General features: G+C 33.1%; 1 protein-coding gene across 3 annotated transcripts; it reads left to right on the top strand.

Moving 5' to 3' along the window:
• Window positions 1-917: 917 nt before the first annotated feature.
• On the top strand, window positions 918-5,433 carry LOC116028941 (heterogeneous nuclear ribonucleoprotein 1-like). Of its 3 annotated transcripts, XR_004100257.1 has the most exons (5): window positions 920-1,186; window positions 1,710-1,931; window positions 2,797-3,994; window positions 4,823-4,933; window positions 5,183-5,433. XR_004100257.1 is itself a non-coding variant. In XM_031270809.1 (4 exons), exons 2-3 carry the CDS (start codon window positions 1,710-1,712, stop codon window positions 3,970-3,972), a joined length of 1,398 nt encoding a protein of 465 aa, XP_031126669.1. In that variant the 5' UTR covers window positions 918-1,186; window positions 1,628-1,709; the 3' UTR covers window positions 3,973-3,994; window positions 4,823-5,430. The 3 variants fall into 3 exon arrangements, 2 of the variants coding, with proteins under 2 accessions (XP_031126669.1, XP_031126661.1); XM_031270809.1 differs by having other exon boundaries at window positions 918-1,186; window positions 1,628-1,931; window positions 4,823-5,430; XM_031270801.1 differs by having other exon boundaries at window positions 4,823-5,430.
• The last annotated feature ends 12,678 nt before the right edge of the window (window positions 5,434-18,111 follow it).

An 18,111-nucleotide genomic window follows, 5' to 3' on the forward strand; every position in this document is an offset into this window, starting at 1 on the left:
ATTCTTCACGGACCTTTCTCCAGCCAACGCTACAATTCTTTCTAATGCTATCTCTAGTTTTTCTCCAATCATAACTCCATGTTCTTTACTTGGTGCTCCTATCATTGTGGTTGGGATTGTGACATCTAAGACATTGACACTTGTATCTCCACCACTTGTATAACCATGGTGTTCACCTAGTTTTACACATGGTGTTTTTGGTGTTTGTGGTCCTTTAGCAAGGTTTTGATCAATCCTTAAAGCATGACAACACTCTAAGTGCAATAGTGCGTGTCATGCAAAATCACAATGTTGTAATTTCTAATTCCCTCCTCACATCTAGCAATGACATCTCTAATGATTTCATATGACTATTAGAGGAAATAAGATAAAATGACTTCTTTATCTCTATAAATAATACTCACAAACATAGGATTCTAATAGAAGATTTTTAAAAAAATGTTACAAATCAAAACTTAGAGCACCAATGGTGATCAAATTTAAAAGGTTAAGACAATCAATGGTATTAACTATTATTATTATTATTATTATTAGACAAGGAGTAAAATAGTATGTATACAAATGTAGTCAGTAACAATTGAAGAATAATTATATATGTCATTCCTTATTTCTTATAAGCTCTTTCCCTTCAAACTATTTCTTATAAGCTCTTTTCCTTCAAGTTGAGACATTATTTGATTGATTTGATTATTAATTAAATCTCTATTTTTAATTAATGATGATGTCAGCCAATTCATGACACTCAATAAATGCAAGCTATGTCTCGGGGTAAGAATATTTTCCAATGAAATACTTTTACCCCAAATTCAAAAATGTCAAAAAAAAAAAAAAAAACTTGAAAATAGTAAGTCACCACCTTCCATCGTCTCGGCTTCTACATTTCTCACACGAGAGGATAGCCAAAAGCTCTCTCATTTCTGATGTGTAAATAAATCTCCCCACACACCACACTTTCTCCTTCTCTTACCATCTCTCTTCGTTCTCTCTCTTTCTCTCTCTCTCTCCCCCTCTCTATATAAATATATAAATATATATACTTGGGTAGTTCAGCCAAAGGGTGAATTTTGAAGAAAAAGCAAAGAAAGAGAGAGCAATAGAGAGGGCCTTTCCAGCCCTCTGCTCGTTATATATGCCTCTCTTCAGATCTTGAATTCTATCCATTTCTCATCTGGGCCTTCACCTTTTGGTAATTTCAACCACTTTGCTTCCTTGTATTGATCCGTTCTTGTTTGCTTGTTGTCAAAGGTTGTGACTTTCTTTGCTTCTTTTGGATTCTGGATTGTGGATCGATCAGTTTTGGATCTTCCTAAGATCAGATGATCTTTTTCTTTTCCTCTTAATATTCATAGATTGCGTATTTATTTTGTCTCGGCTGCTCGGAGATTTAGACTTTTTGGTCGTTTAGATGTTCTAGTCTTGTTCTAGTTGCTTAATCTGCATTTCGATATGTTCTGTTGGATTGGTCTGTTTGATGAAGCGAAAGCTTCTTCGTTGATATGGTAATATGAAAAGTTGTGGCTCAATTGCATACTTGCTGGTTTACTAAACTTTATGCTACTTTGTAGATCCTACTTGTTATGATCTGTGTAGTGAATGATTTTAATTGTGTATACGATTGGTTCTATAGTTCTTGCTTGGGCGAACTCGATCTGTTGAGAACTTTTATTGTGTTTTTGTCTGATGGGATGATTGGAATTATTATGTGAAAGATGGAAATGGAGCATGGAAAATTGTTTGTTGGTGGGATTTCCTGGGACACCACTGAAGAGCGCCTCAGAGCTTATTTCCAAACATTTGGTGAAGTAGTTGAGGCAGTGATCATGAAAGATCGGACCACAGGACGTGCCCGCGGTTTTGGTTTTGTTGTTTTTGCTGATCCTTCTGTTGCTGAAAGAGTTGTTAAGGAAAAGCACATGATCGATGGTCGAACTGTGAGTTCCATATTCTAATATTTTTACTACTAGATTTATTTTGCAACAGATTCTATGGCAATTGTATGCCTTGTGAGCTATTTACTGGACTGTGGGAAACTGTGATTTTACTATTAAAATTATTGTTATGATTTGTAATTGCTTAACAATTGCATTGTCTTAACACCGGGATGCACTTAAGGAAGACATAGAGTTCAATTCGAAACATCTGGAAATTCATGTGTACCAGTAGTTGTGGATATCATCTTAGTGCTAACAATGTAAATAATATGATGGATGACCATCTAAGGCAATGAAACTGCATAGGTGGATATGGTATATGGTCGTTAGGAAAATGAAATGAAGCTCGGCAAGTAGTTTAGAATGCTAGAAGTCCAAGGATTTACTCCTTAGCAGAATGCTGATATTTTGAAATAGCCAAGATTGATGAGATAACGGAGCTGGCTTAGCTTAGAAGAGAATTGCCTTGCTTTTGCTTAGACCTGTTTTTTTCTTTTGGTATTCACAATGCATGTTTGTTCTGGATCTCAGTTTATGTTTCCTGATTAAAAATCAAATAGGCATATGTAACTATGTAAGAGATCAGAAGTCTTTAAATGCGGATCATGTTCCTTTGTTTAAGTTTTTGGCTTATCATTCATACTTCCATTTATATTATCCAATCTTAGTTGGGAAGAAGCAATTGACACTAAACTGCATTTTATTCTCTGGATTCCTCATCATTATCATTAATTACATGTGCAGACTTTTATTTTAATATTGAATCAAGCAAGTATAAGTGATTTAGTTCATTTTCTTCTTATTTTGATCCTCAGAATGTGAAGTTCAGCTAATTTGTTTCTAACCATTTGCTTTTCTTGTGTAGGTAGAGGCAAAAAAGGCTGTGCCTAGGGAAGATCAACACACGAATAGGAACAACGGAATTATACAGTCTCCACAAAGTTCCATACGCACAAAAAAGATTTTTGTAGGTGGTTTGGCATCCTCAGTGACTGAGAGTGACTTCAAGCAGTATTTTGATCAATTTGGAACAATCACCGATGTTGTGGTGATGTATGATCACAACACACAGCGGCCTAGAGGTTTTGGATTCATCACTTATGACTCAGAGGAAGCTGTAGATAAAGTTCTGCACAAAACATTTCATGAACTTAACGGCAAAATGGTTGAAGTCAAGCGTGCTGTTCCAAAGGAGTTATCTCCAGGGCCAACCAGAAGTCCATTAGCTGGATATAACTATGGTTTGAACAGAGTAAGCAATTTTCTCAATGCATACTCTCAAGGTTACAATCTGGGTTCAATGGGAAGCTATGGAGTAAGAATGGATAGATTTAGTCCAACTACTCTTGGACGTTCTGGATATTCTTCACTTAATGCATCCAACTATAATATTGGACCAACTCTAGACCCGGCACTGAGTTCAAACTATGGCGGAAGTGGGAGTTTTAGTTCGAATGTTGGTTTTGGACATGATTTAAATTCCTTTTACAGTGGGAACTCAAATAGGTATATTAGTCCAATGGGATATGCTTTGGGGCGGGTTGGGAGTGGCTCTATGCTGACTTCAGCTGGTCGGGGAATGTTGGACAATGAGAGTGCTCATTTTAGCACAAACACTACGAATGCTAGTGAATTTGTTGGCTCAGTAGGTGGGAATACTGGATTGAGTGCTGCTCTTGGAGGTCTTGGAACGATATGGGGTTCCTCTCCTATCTCGGGTCAAGGTGGAAGGAATGGTTCCTCAGCAAGTGGCAACATCAATTACAACAATGGAGCCGGCAGCTTTGCCGGTGTTGGAGGCTATGGACAAAATAGTGTTAACAGTCCTGCTGCAACATCCTTATTTCCTGCTAGAAAAGATGTTCATACCGGGGATTTTGGAAACTTGTATGGGACTGGGAGCAGTTCATTGTATGAGGACCCAACATGGCGTTCACTTTCTCCCGAGCTTGATCATTCTACATCTTTCAGCTATGGGCTTGGAAGTATGCCTTCAGATGTTATACCTAACAACTCGCTTGGTTATGTTGGCTCGTTATAGTGTTACAATAGATCAAATAGAGGTGAGTACTTCTTTTCTTCTTGTTATTCTATTTTAGGAGTTTGTCGCTTTTTTCTGAATATTTTAAATACTGGGGAATATTTTAACTTGCTTATTTATTGGTTGGTGATTTAAACCTGTAACTGTGATGTTGTACGTACTTGATGGCACCATTTCTTTAGATGCTTACTTGCCTTCAAAGTTACTCCTTGGTTATTGTTACATGGAAAAAATGTCAAATAGACCACTGAACTTGTCGCTTTTGTGCAATTGGGCCATTGAACTTTAAAAGTGTGCAATTCAACCATCAAACAAGCAAAATTTGTGCAATTGGACCATTTTTACAAAATTTTTTAATTCAATTTGAGTTAAAAACATTTCAATATTGACTCCCAACTAGTATGGTAGAAGAAAATGCCACTCTTAATACATATATGTTAGTAATATAATTGGATTTTACTAGAAAATTTTTGTAAAAATGGTTCAATTGCACAAATTTTGCTTGTTTGATGGTTGAATTGCACACTTTTTAAGTTCAATGACCCAATTGCACAAAAGCGATAAGTTCAGTGGCCTATTTGACACTTTTTCCTTGTTACATTTACAGCCACTTCTTATCTAATCTGAGGCAGAAAAAGTAGGATTTTTTTTTCCTTTTTTCCCTTTTCATGTGTGTATAAGGGGTGAAGAAAACTTCCCAATGGGAACTTTCGTTCTACTTTAGGAACTGGGCCGAGTTTTGGCAATCCCGCATCCTTATCTGAACATGTGCATTAGAAAACTTAAGTTGTTGCTTGCCTTGTTGAATGAGATGAGAACGAGGATCACACTGTTGTTTATTATGTTACAGGAATTGCTGTGTAGGAAGATACCTGTATGGAAGTATGGAGATATGAAATGTTATTATAGGTGGAAAGTACAGTCTGAATCAAAACGAAGGCTCGTGAGATTAATGCTAGAGGTACATTTTCTTTAGAGCTAATTCAAGCGCCTTCTATAGAACTCGCTCAACGAACATTTACATGGGATTCTGTGAGGTTTGAACTTAGATTTTTGTTTTGTATTTTTCTTACTCTTTGATGTAGGCTTTTTTTCTGTTTTTCGTTTTCCCCTTCTCACATGGTTGAGATGTAAAATTGGATAGCGGGATATACTTAAGTTATTATACCCCCCATGCATATCTGGTGACCGCCATGAGACACAAATGCAGGATAATTCTTTCCTCCGATAGATTCTTTTCTTCTTTCCCCCGTTAGCTGTAATCACCAGTGGTTTGGTGGATGTTGTCAAGTCTTGCTGTCTTATTCTTAATCCCGATACCGATTGTGGGCGTCATCAGTTCAGTTTGCATATTGTATGACATGTTTTCTTATCGAGATGATGAAACGCTGTTCAGAATGCTCGGTCCCAAATGAAATGATTAATATTAAATAGCAGATCTTGTGCTGTTTTTCGCCATTAGAAGTAGCATAGCAGTGGTTTGATGACTGTTTATGATGATTTTTCAACTTGCCTTTATCCTTGCTATATAACATGCATGTTTTTTCTGGCTTTGTAGAATTCTTGCACAATTTGATGTTGTATATCATTGAGATTATCTGGAAATTATGTTAGATGGTGCAAAATCTCTACCTTAATACCCTTCCTATTCATTCTAATTTATCTTTTTATTCATTTCATTGTAAATAGATTTGGAATAACATGATAGCCAAGTTCTTTATATTGCTTTATTGATCGCTGAAACGAGTCAAATTCTTCGTTTTAAGTATTACATTTTTATCATAAATACTCCGTAATAGACAAATTATAATCATGGACATCTTGCATAGTGGACCTTGGTTCAAAATGACGTTTTATTTTAGTGCATCATTTTGTACTATGTTCATAATATTTGTTCTATGTGTTCATAAACTTAAATCTTAATGTCTATAGGCACTAAATTAAATGTATAACATATGTATTTCCGTTCAATTTATATTAGGTTCTGCTTGTTCCTTTTATATGTTCATAAAAACAAAGTTTAATGTGTATATAAATATTATGCTACAAACATATCATGTTTACTAATATCCATCACGCACTATATTCATAATATTTGTTTTATATGTTTGTAAACCTAAACTATAATGTTAATAAACACTAAATTAAATGTACAATATATATTCAATGACTTTGTGGTTAACTGGCATGTAATGACTCTTTCAAATGGATGGTCATGAGAAAAAATATAAGAACAAATTTAAGCTGAAAAAAATGTATATAGAGAAAAAATATGAATGTGTTTGGGTGCATGTAAAAAATATGCAACTTGGTCCACGATATAACTATTATAAATAACTCTTCTAACCCTTAAATATTATACTTTGATTTTAAAATATTGAATTTTTCTTCATAAGTATTATATTTTTCGTATAAGTAATAATTATTTTGTCCATGATTAGTCCTACACTTTTCGTCATAAGTATTAAGTTTTTTTTTTTAAATAAAGAAATTCATTCATTTAATCATAAGCCGAAGCGATTACAAATAGAATCGATGGAACGGTATACCATTACTGTCAGACATAAAAACAACTTTCCTAGCAATGTTACAAAGAACTTGATTCGCAAACTGTTTCACAAATTTGAAGCTGAATTCATTGGATGAACTTAAAGCTTCTTTAATATCATTGAAGAATTGATCAAATATAGTCAAGATTAGCTTTGGTTGAAAAGTCTTGCACACCACCTGAGTATATGTTTTTCATATGTCGTTCATTGACACTATATCCATCGAGCTAAGCTGCAGATGCTCTTTCTCATTGTCATCTTTGTCACCCAAGATGAAGTTCACATACGCCATGACCAACTTATATGTTTCACACTTATGAAAAAAGAACTCGCCAAAAGAAATGAGAGGAAAACAAACTCGTCACACAAACGAGAGAAAGACACAAAAAAAAACAGAACACAAAAGAAAAGAGAAACAACAGTACACCACCTCTTAAACTTTATTTTGTGGATCCACTAGAATAAAACCACCTCTTTATCCAAATTTGGCAAAATCCATAAACTTTAGACCTTTGGAACTATCGCAACATCCTTGAATGGTTGATGGCTAATTCGGTAGCGAAATTTATTATGAAACTAAAAAACAAGAAATAAAAGAAAATAGGAGACCGTCGGCCAAGAATCAAGGTTTCGGTGAGACAGATAGTGAGATTTTGGGAGAATTAAGTATTAAGTTTTAGTCATAAGTAATAATAAATAATTAATAATTAATTTATCTCTGACTAGTATTATAATTTTTCTCATAATTACATTTTTTTAACTTTTAAATATGCATTTTGATTTAAAAGTATTACATTTTTTGTTAAAAAGTATCACATTTTTTTCTTTATAAGTATTATATTTTTCTTCATAAGTAATAATCAATTTATCCCAATGGGGTAGCTCAAGTGGCAAGTGAGCTCTCTTTGTGGAGAAGAATTTCGGGACCCGTGCCTCCCAGAGTGAACGCGAGTGGACCTGAACCGTTAAACGAACGGAGAAAGACCCGGTGAATTTATCAAAAAAATAAATAATCAATTTATCCCTAATTAGTATTATATTTCCTAATCTTTGTATTTATTGATAAATTGATTGGTTCAGTCATAATAATTAGAGAGAAAAGATTATTCCAGGTGGTTAGTTGGGTCAGACAAAAAAAAAAGGACCAACTAATTTAAACACAAAAATAGTTCAAAATTAATTTTTGGATAGCAGTAGTGCGAGAAAACATAGACGACGGATAAGGTAAAAGGACCCACTTATGATGCGGGCCACTTCTCAATCACCCAATGGAGAGATTTGAACAGATTGGCGTGGTCCCACCACCTTTTTTTTTTTTTTTTTTTTTTTTTTTTTTAACAATACTGAGAGTAGAATCTCTTGAAATTCCCCCGCAATTGACACTTATCAGTTATCATCCAGGCCTCTGGCCTCATAACAACTAGTTCACAGCGTAATTGCCACAAGTTTTTAAATTCAAATCCTTTTTCAATCATTTTAAGAAAGTTATATCATATGTGTGTGTATGTGTATATATATATATATATATATATATATATCTTGAATTTCCAGATAAACTTGAAAACTTAAAACAATTACAATCCTTTCTAGGATTAGTAAATTACACTAGACCTTATTTTAAAGATCTTGCAAAACTCACTACACCACTTTACAATAAATCACAAACTAAAGGATATAGAAACTTTAATGACCAAGATATTAAAATAGTCCAACAAATAAAAGAAAAAATCCAACAACTTGAACCTATGGCTTTGCCATTAGATTCAGATTACTTAATAGTACAAACTGATGGAAGCAAAGATGGATGGGGAGGAATACTTATTAAGAAACCAACTGAATACTCTCCTAAATCTACTGAAAAACTCTGTAGATACACTTCTGGTGTATTTAAGGAAAAAGGATACTTAACTTCTATGGATTATGAATTACTTGCTATTATTTATGTCCTGGAAAAATTTGCACTTTTTATACTTTCAAGAAAATTTTTTACTATAAGGACAGATTGCGAGTCCATAGTAAAATTTGCAGACACTAAAAATGAAAGGAAACTTACTGCAAACAGATGGCTCAAATTCAGAGAATTTGTGCTAACTAGAGGTTTCCATATTAAATGGGAACATACTAAAGGAAAAGATAATAGACTTGCTGATATCCTTTCCAGAAACATTTTAGACTATAAACTTTATGATCCTCCATAAATCATTTTAACAATTTGTCTAAAGTTTTGCAGAACTTTTCTAGACTTTACTATGGAGAAAACTTTCAAGGTGGACAGGTATGAACTTGCTGTTATTCCTGAAAGGAATCAGTTCAAAACTCCACTTCGTGAGAAACTTACTGAAGAAGAGCAATGCTTGGTTGACAATATTTGGAGCTTGTCAACTATAGCCCAATCCTCCGGAAGGAAGGCTACTTGCGTAAACTACTTAATTCAACTTTTGGTCTCTGGAAGGCATAAGACCAAGAAACCATTTACTTGTTATGCACTTTATACTGGTAAGAATGCTGGTTTATACTTAACTTGGGAAGAAATGATCACTGAACTTGAAGAACTTAAGAAAGATCCAAAGTCTGGAAATCCTTCTTATAAAGGATATTACAGTATTGAGGAAGCTACTTCTATGCTAACTCAAAGGTTTGGAAATGATTTTGTGGTTTCTGAACAGGTACTTAGGTATAAAGAATACCTAAAACACTTGGATCAGTTCTCTGATCAGGAACTTCTGAAAAACTTAGAAACTGGAGCTTCCAGCTCAATGAAACTTCAGAGGTTTGAACCTCAAACTCCCAGAAAGAAACTTGAGAACACTTTCTCAGAAGTGATGAAAACTTCCTTGAAACTTAAGGAAAAGGAGATTCCTTCACTTGGAAAGATCCCAACTCCAGCCGTTTCCCTCAAAACTATCACTTCCCCTTCACTAACCAAAACTCCAGTCTCTCTTGGAGAATGTTCTTTAAAAACTTTTGCTTTACTCCAAGAATGCCTGGCTCAAATCGCCAACTCAGGCATTTCAACTCCTGGAATCTCAATTTCTTGGGATTTCAATTATAACCTTTACAAAACTTGTTCTTTACTTTTTCCAGATTGTCCAGAAAACCAACAGTCTGATGATTTCGAATGCCTTTGTAAACTTGAGTTTGCCATTAGAAGAGCTAGACTTCTTATTCCTGGGTTTAAACCTTTTAAATTTCAGGATTATCCAGTTAACTTTTCTACACTTTTAAAACATGGATTGGTTAAGTCAGCCAATATTTCCCCACTCCATGAATTTTCTGGAATACTTCCAGAAATGCTGGCAGAAACTTTTGAAACTATTATCCCTGAATTTCCCAAAAAATTCAGATTGGATTTCACTTCCCTTTACCCAGACTTCAAAGAAAATAAACCTGCATATCATTTACTAGAAGTGAACTTCCATAAGGTGGATGATGAATACAAGGACTTTGAACCAGAACACCAACATCCCAAGGCCTTGAAACTGGAAGAAACAATGGAAATACAACTTGACCAGGCCAGAGCCAAGATACTTGCTGAAAACTTCAACTGGACAAAATACAGATTTGCCAACAAAAACATACTTAGAGAAGATTCCCAAGGGAAAATCTACTGTGATCCAAGCATAGGATCAAGATACTTTTTTCCATTTGAAGTCACTCACTCCAATCCAAGACTTGTCAACTCCTACAAGAGAAGGATCAGGAGAGTACTGCCAAGAACTTTGTCTTCTTCCGAATCAGAAGATATGAATATAACTTGAGAAGACATCACTACTTTACTTTGGCTAAGATAAGGGGGCCTGTCCCTTTCAACTTTTCTTTAACTGTACTACTTTTGCTGTACACTTTTTGACTATGGGGTAAGGAGATAAGATTCCTTATCTTTCTGTCACTTCGACCGAAGATATGAGATAAGATTACATCTTATCTTCGGTATGTCAATAATGTAATTAGTAGACAGCTGTAAAGGTAGTTCTAGGTTCTTCTTCTTCCTTCTATATAAGGAGAAGCTTGTACATTTGTAAAAAACACACGAAAAATACCAGCAAATATCAATGAAAAACCCTTTTCAGAAAACACTTCACTTCTAAAAACTTTCTTCTTTTCTCTGCAAACCAGATTGCTACTAAGAGGTAATATTACTTAAACCAGATCTCTTTACTTTGTGTTTGTTCTTATTATTATGCTTTATTGTTCTTATTGTTCATATTTAAAAGACGTAAATCCTGCTTGAGCCGAAGCAACCTGTGTAGTCTAAGTTTATATGTCAGGTAGAGAAAGTACCCAGGTGGGGAAAAGAGAAACCTGAGTCTGAATACTTAGATGTTGTTAAGGTTGTAGACGGAGGGTCATGGGATCCTTTGGTTAGTAGGTTAGGGATGATAAGGTGAAAATAAAAAGAACAAATCTGATAATAAAGCAATAAAAGTAAGAACAAACATAAACTAAAAAGATCTAGATAAGTAATAAAACTCTTAGTACAGCAACCTGTGATGCAAGAGAGAAGAAGAATCTTCAAACCAGAAGGTTTTTATAAAACTTAAACTTCTTAAAAAACTTATTTATCATCATGGATAAAAAACTTATTCAACAATACTTTGGAAGTACTAAAAACTTTTTAACTGAGAAGATACATCAGGAAACTGATGAAATCCATACTTTTTATCAAGACCCAAATTCAGAAACATACTTTGACTACAACATCACTGTACCAAATCATAACTTAATTAAACAAGGATTAGACAAAACTTTCCCTACAGAAATCTCAAATACTATACTTTCAAAGTTAGAATTTCAAACCTTCCAAGAAACCTTATGTCTAGATTCAATTACAGAATCTACTGGTCAACTTTTTGAAAAACACGAACTAGAACTTAAACTCAAAGAATTATCCCACTTTGTAATTACTTCAAATCACATATCAGACTTCAGAGGTTTCCTTAGACCTTTTGAGGTAAACGCCACTTACCACCTTGGTAACAAACTCCAAATTTTCAACTTTCCCACTTATAATAATCATCATGAGACTGATGATTGGGATAGGAGACACTGGAATTATTCCAGTGGACCAGAGACAGACTAAAAACTTTATAAACCTTTACTAAAGGCATACTCCACTCCTGCGGGAGCATACCCCCCCCCTACTTGGTATCAGAGCTTTTACGATTTCTGAGACACAAAATGGAATATACTTATTTTGATACCTTTATTGTCATGAAAAGACAATATAAAGAAGTCATAAGACAACTTAAGATATACAGACCTCTTGTTGAAGAAAATCCAAACTTTAATAAGAAAAACCTTTATGATAGACACTGTTATTATGCTTACAAACATTTACTTAAAGAAAAAACTTATTTTGAAAGACTTTTTGCAAAAATAACTCATTAATATGGATACTCCTAGGTATTCTGGAAACACTTTTCTTGTAAATATCAAGCATGCCAAGGCAAGCCTTGATTATTTATATAGACAACTTAGAAATTTTGAACTTGAGATACAAGACCCAATTGCTTTTAGACAACACCCTTACCAAAAAGCTTTGGTAAGATCTATAAGAGCTACTAGAAGCCTTATAACTGAATTTACAGATTGATAAGACTTTCTTATGAACTTTTTCGAAAGAAAATCAAACTTGAAACTTTACCACAAATATTTTACTTCTCAAATGAAACAACACAAACAAGTTCTGAAAAACTTTGACTCTATTCCAAACAAGGAGTTAGATCCTTATTATACACAAACTTTACTTTATTATACTGAGACAAAAGAAACTGTGAAAGAAATTGAAGATCTTCTTTCAAAAATAATATGCTAAAATGATTTACGCAGAAATGATAGCTACTTTGCAGTTAGAAAACTTAAACTATTTTGAGTTAATAGAAACAATAAAATTTCGTATTAACCATCATAGAGCCCAAACTTTAATATACAGAGAAATAACTACTGATATACCACATGACGACTATTACTATGCTTGTTTACATGAATATAACTTTCACAACTGGATGTACAAAATTTCAGTAAATCTTATGTCAACTCTTATCTGTTAACATGAACTTAAAAGAACTAATAGCTGAACTACAACTAGAACACTTAAATTTAAGCTATTTGGAAGCAATCAAAGAACTTAAATCACAGCTGTATCACCATAGAAACTTTGCAAAAATATACAACTTTATCATAAAAGATTATGATGATTACACAGATGACTTTTATGAAGAACACTTCTTAGAATTCCACTACCATTCTTATATGGTAAAAAGGATAGAAAAAATATTTTCTATTATCACTTGTTAATGGAAGACTTAAACAACAAAATCCAATACTTAAAAACTTCTTTTGATAAAATAGAAGAAAGAATAAAAAACTTAACTTTACAAGTAAACACTATGATAGAAAAAATAGACTTAATACTTAAAGGAAAACAACCACAACAAACTCCAAAAGAGTTTGATAACTTAAACAAAACAATAGACCAACTTTCCCAGAAGTTTTCACAAATTAAAGTGTCAACAGAAACTAGGCAACTTACAAAAAAGAAACAAACAAACTTCTTAGTATATAATCTTAAAGATTATAAAGAAGAACTAAATAAGAAATGAGACCCTTTACTGGAACATCAAGAACTATTTCTGAAGAACCGAGTTCTTCCAGAACCACAACTTTAGACCAAACTACTAGTTCCACATGGGTAGGAAGACTTTTTAGACCTAATCAGAGTAGAAATACTCAGATTATAGAACAAATTGTTAATATTGACAGAGATACTGAGGTAATGTCAAATGACTTCATCAATACTTTGAGACCTTCTACTTTGTACAGAACTGGATTCATGCAGAATGACTCTAGTTTAATCAAAACTCATAGATCAGAAATGCTCGAAATTCCAGACGGAAGAGCAGAAACTTTTAGCTTAATGACTGAAGAGAGTATTAAGCAACTTAAACTTAAAAAGATGAATTACGTTCATCTTGGAATGATAACTGTTGTGATCAAAGGATTGATCAGAAAAGAGTACGGAGCTAAAGTACTCATAACTGCTTTAGATACTAGAATCCAAGATTCAACTCAAGCTCAAATGATTGGAGCAATTGAGGTAGACATGAACAATAATGTAGGAGTACATTATTTACTTCCTGATTACACTATAGCTTTAAAAGACATCCACAAATTCCTCTTCCAAATTCAAACTAAGGGATTCGGAAACTTTCAAGGAGCAAACTTGTCAGTAGACATAATTTTCATTGGAAAATTATCTACCCAAGTCTGTCCTAAATACAAAATCAAAATTGACAGTATTGTCAAAACTATTGAGTCCAAAGGGATAAAATTCTTTGGACCTAAACCAATCTCATCTTCTCTTTTAGCTGGAGAAGAATGGAAGATTGAAACTTTTGTGACTAAACCTGAAACTTTAAAACCTACTGAAATAACATCTTACTCAGAAGGAAAAAATGGACCTCTATGCCTAAGATTTGGAAACTATGAAGCTTCTGATCAAAAGGATCTAGAAGAAGAAAACTAATGGATTTAACAGAAGAACAAATCCAACAAAAGATTAAACATAGTGAACACTTAATGAACTTACTTAATGAAGAACTAGAAAATAATGTAGACACAAACATAATTGAAAAACTAAACCAAAACTTAGCAAAAAAAGATATACTTCACCAATATCTGATGGATATTGAACAATTCAAAAAAGATTTTGTTGAAGAAACAAAATCAGAAACTGAACCAATGTCTGTCAAAAACTTTGCAGATATTGAAACAATAAACTCTAGACAAAATGAAGCAACCGCTTCATCACATCCTACTACTTCATATCCCAGAACTAATCCTGAACAAATGAGCTATAATTTGGGACATCCTCCCAGAAGAGCTGTAACTATTTATGATCAAAATAATCCTAACAGAAGAACTTTAGGAAAACAAATGCCTCATGAAGTACAAATACTCAGTAATGAACCAACTATACTTAACATAACTAGGGTTCATCCACAACTTTTCGATAACTATATTGAACAATGGACTGCACTTATAATAAGAGACTTTGAATCAAAACACCCTTACGTCAATGACGGAGAAGAAATGATTAAAATAGCTGAAAACTATTTAGGCGGAACTGCTAGAGCAGCATGGGAAGCCTTTAAACTAAAATTTCCTGATAAGCTTGCAGAATTAGCAATGCAAGGAAATAGTATACACAACTTTGCTTACCAAATACACACACTTCTTACTGGAAGAGAAGCAAACACTGGCTTAACTATAAGACAAGCTGAAGCCATGAGAGATCTAGAACAAATCCAATTGTATGATTGGCATAAAGTTATAGATTTCTTAATAGACTTTTTATCACTAGCCTGCACCTCTGGAAACTATTTCTCTAAAGACTTAGGAGAAAGACTTTTTTCAAAATTACCTGGACCTTTAGGAAAAGAAATCCATGATTCCTGGAATTTAATACCTAAAGAAGAACTTTTTGATAACATGGGAACCAGAATTCAACATGTTATTAGTGAACTTAAGACTAGATGTACTTATATACAGATCCAGAGAGACTTAAAACAAAAGAATGTAGGTTTTTGTAAAAATATCTACACTCCACAACAATATGGGAGACATCCTGATGATCCAACTCCCAGGAGACAACCTGCGAAACCTAAAAGAAACTATGTAAAAAGAAAATACATAAGAAAATCAACTGCTAAAAAACCTTATCTCAATAAAGATAAGCATGTTACTAAGTACAATCCAAACAAAAACTACAAGAAAACAATAACTTGCTATGCTTGTCAAAAACCTGGACACTTATCCTCTGTTTGTCCAAACAGAAATAACTTATTTAATGAAGAAGCAAACTTAGTAAACACCATTAATGAAGATATACTTGAAATTACTTCTGATATTTCAGATACTTCAGAAATTTGGAGTATATGTTCTTTGGAAGGATTTGAAACCAAAGAGGTTGAAATTCCTGAAGAAGAAGACTCACTTAATATCCTTATGGATAGACTAAATAATTGGAACTATGGAATGTAAACATTCCTGGAAACATAGGTCAGGTAGTGACAACATTTGTTGTCATATCTGCAAATGGTATCCAGCCTTCGACAGAAGATGGAAATGCCAAACTTGTCTTAAACAAATTTGTAATAACTGTATTACAAAAAACTTCAACATACCTATCCCAGAAAATACTACACTTAATAATACTCAATGGGAAAACTTAAAGATAAGAACTTTGGAAAACCAAGTAATTACTCTAGAAAACAAAATGGCTAAAATTGAAGAAAAACTTGAAAAAATACTTGAACTCTTAGAAAAAAGAAAACAAGTAATAACTGAAACTGATCTCAAAATAACTGAGATAACTACTGAAGAACAAAACATAATTAATACTCAAACTGAAAAAACTTGTAGCACAAATATACCTTTGGTATGTAATAATACAAGAATAACCCAAGTAATTATTCCATCCAAACTTTCAATACATGGAATAGATTTACTTGTACCAATACTTGTTGATACTGGAGCTACTTCTTCAACAATTGATTCTGGAATATTACCAGAAACAATTAAACAAAAAACTGTTAAAGTTACTCCTGTCAAATCTACTCAATTTGATGGTACTCAAGTATCCATAGATACTCAACTTAAAAATATACAAGCCAAATTTCAAACCAACTGCAATACTTGGTCAGAATCTTTTTATTGGCCAAAACTTTGGGTAAGAACACTTAAAAACCATAATGTTCCTGTAATTATGGGATTAGATTTCATACTTTATAATAATGGTCAAATGACCATTAACAAAGACTATTTAACTATTAGTAGGAATTGTTTCCAAATTCCTATTATTTCAAACTTCCCTGCTAAGATCTTTGAAACTAAAATATTAGACTCTTGTAAATGCAGTAACAATAAAGATTGTAACTGTATAAATACTGAAGAATTACAAGATTTTCCAGAACATCTAGAGAATCTTGAGGGAATTGAATTAAACTTACATTTAGTAGAAACTACTAACTTCAAAAAAGAATTAAGAGAAAATGACTTAGAAAACTTAGTTAAAAGACTTGAAAAAATGGAAATTATAGGAGAGAATCCTGTAAAATTCTGGGAAAAGAACAAAACTGAATGTAAACTTGAAATCATTAACCCAGACATAACTATTAAATCCCAAAACTTTAAATATGGACCTTGGGAACAAGATGAGTTTAAAATGCACATCGACCAACTTTTAAAACTTGGTATTATAGCAAGATCAACTTCTAGACACAGAACTCCTGCTTTTATTGTCCAGAAAGAAGCAGAAAAGAAACGTGGTCAATCCAGAATGGTATTCGACTACAGGAGACTTAATGACAACACTTATGAAGATGGGTATTGCATCCCTGACAAAGATACTTTGATTAACAAAATACAAAATAGAAACTGGTTTTCAAAATTCGACTTGAAATCTGGATTTTGGCAAGTTAAAATGCATCCAGAGAGTATAGAATGGACAGCCTTTTCATGTCCATTAGGACTTTTTGAATGGAAAGTAATGCCATTTGGACTTAAAAACGCTCCTCAAAAATTTCAAAGAATGATGGATGAATTTTTTAAGGATTGCTATGACTTTACTTGCATCTATATAGACGATATACTTGTTTTTTCAAAAACTAAAGAAGAGCATAGAGCTCATCTTTACACTATCTTTACTATTTTTGAAAAATATGGACTTATTGTTTCGAAAAAGAAAATGGAACTTTGCAAAAACCATATTTCTTTTTTAGGAGCTGAGATAGGAGAAGGCACTATTAAACTACAACCACATATTTCTAGGAAAATACTTGAATTCCCAGATAAACTTGAAAACTTAAAACAATTACAATCCTTTCTAGGATTAGTAAATTACACTAGACCTTATTTTAAAGATCTTGCAAAACTCACTACACCACTTTACAATAAATCACAAACCAAAGGATATAGAAACTTTAATGACCAAGACATTAAAATTGTTCAACAAATAAAAGAAAAAATCCAACAACTTGAACCCATGGCTTTGCCATTAGATTCAGACTACTTAATAGTACAAACTGATGGAAGTAAAGATGGATGGGGAGGAATACTTATTAAGAAACCAACTGAATATTCTCCTAAATCTACTGAAAAACTCTGTAGATACACTTCTGGTGTATTTAAGGAAAAAGGATACTTAACTTCTATGGATTATGAATTACTTGCTATTATTTATGTCCTAGAAAAATTTGCACTTTTTATACTTTCAAGAAAATTTTTTACTATAAGGACAGATTGCGAGTCCATAGTAAAATTTGCAGACACTAAAAATGAAAGGAAACTTACTGCAAACAGATGGCTCAAATTCAGAGAATTTGTGCTAACTAGAGGTTTCCATATTAAATGGGAACATACTAAAGGAAAAGATAATAGACTTGCTGATATCCTTTCCAGAAACATTTTAGACTATAAACTTTATGATCCTCCAAGCAAACACTGGCTTAACTATAAGACAAGCTGAAGCCATGAGAGATCTAGAACAAATCCAATTGTATGATTGGCATAAGGTTATAGATTTCTTAAT

The sequence above is a fragment of the Ipomoea triloba genome, chromosome 1, assembly GCF_003576645.1.
Source record: "Ipomoea triloba cultivar NCNSP0323 chromosome 1, ASM357664v1".
Lineage (NCBI taxonomy): Eukaryota > Viridiplantae > Streptophyta > Magnoliopsida > Solanales > Convolvulaceae > Ipomoea > Ipomoea triloba.

Excerpts from the sequence above, each read along its gene's own strand:
- LOC116028941 (XM_031270809.1), top strand. The coding sequence starts at position 1,710 with ATGGAAATGGAGCATGGAAAATTGTTTGTTGGTGGGATTTCCTGGGAC. Across the intron at positions 1,932-2,796 it reads ACATGATCGATGGTCGAACT|GTAGAGGCAAAAAAGGCTGT; the intron begins GTGAGTTCCATA and ends TTTCTTGTGTAG.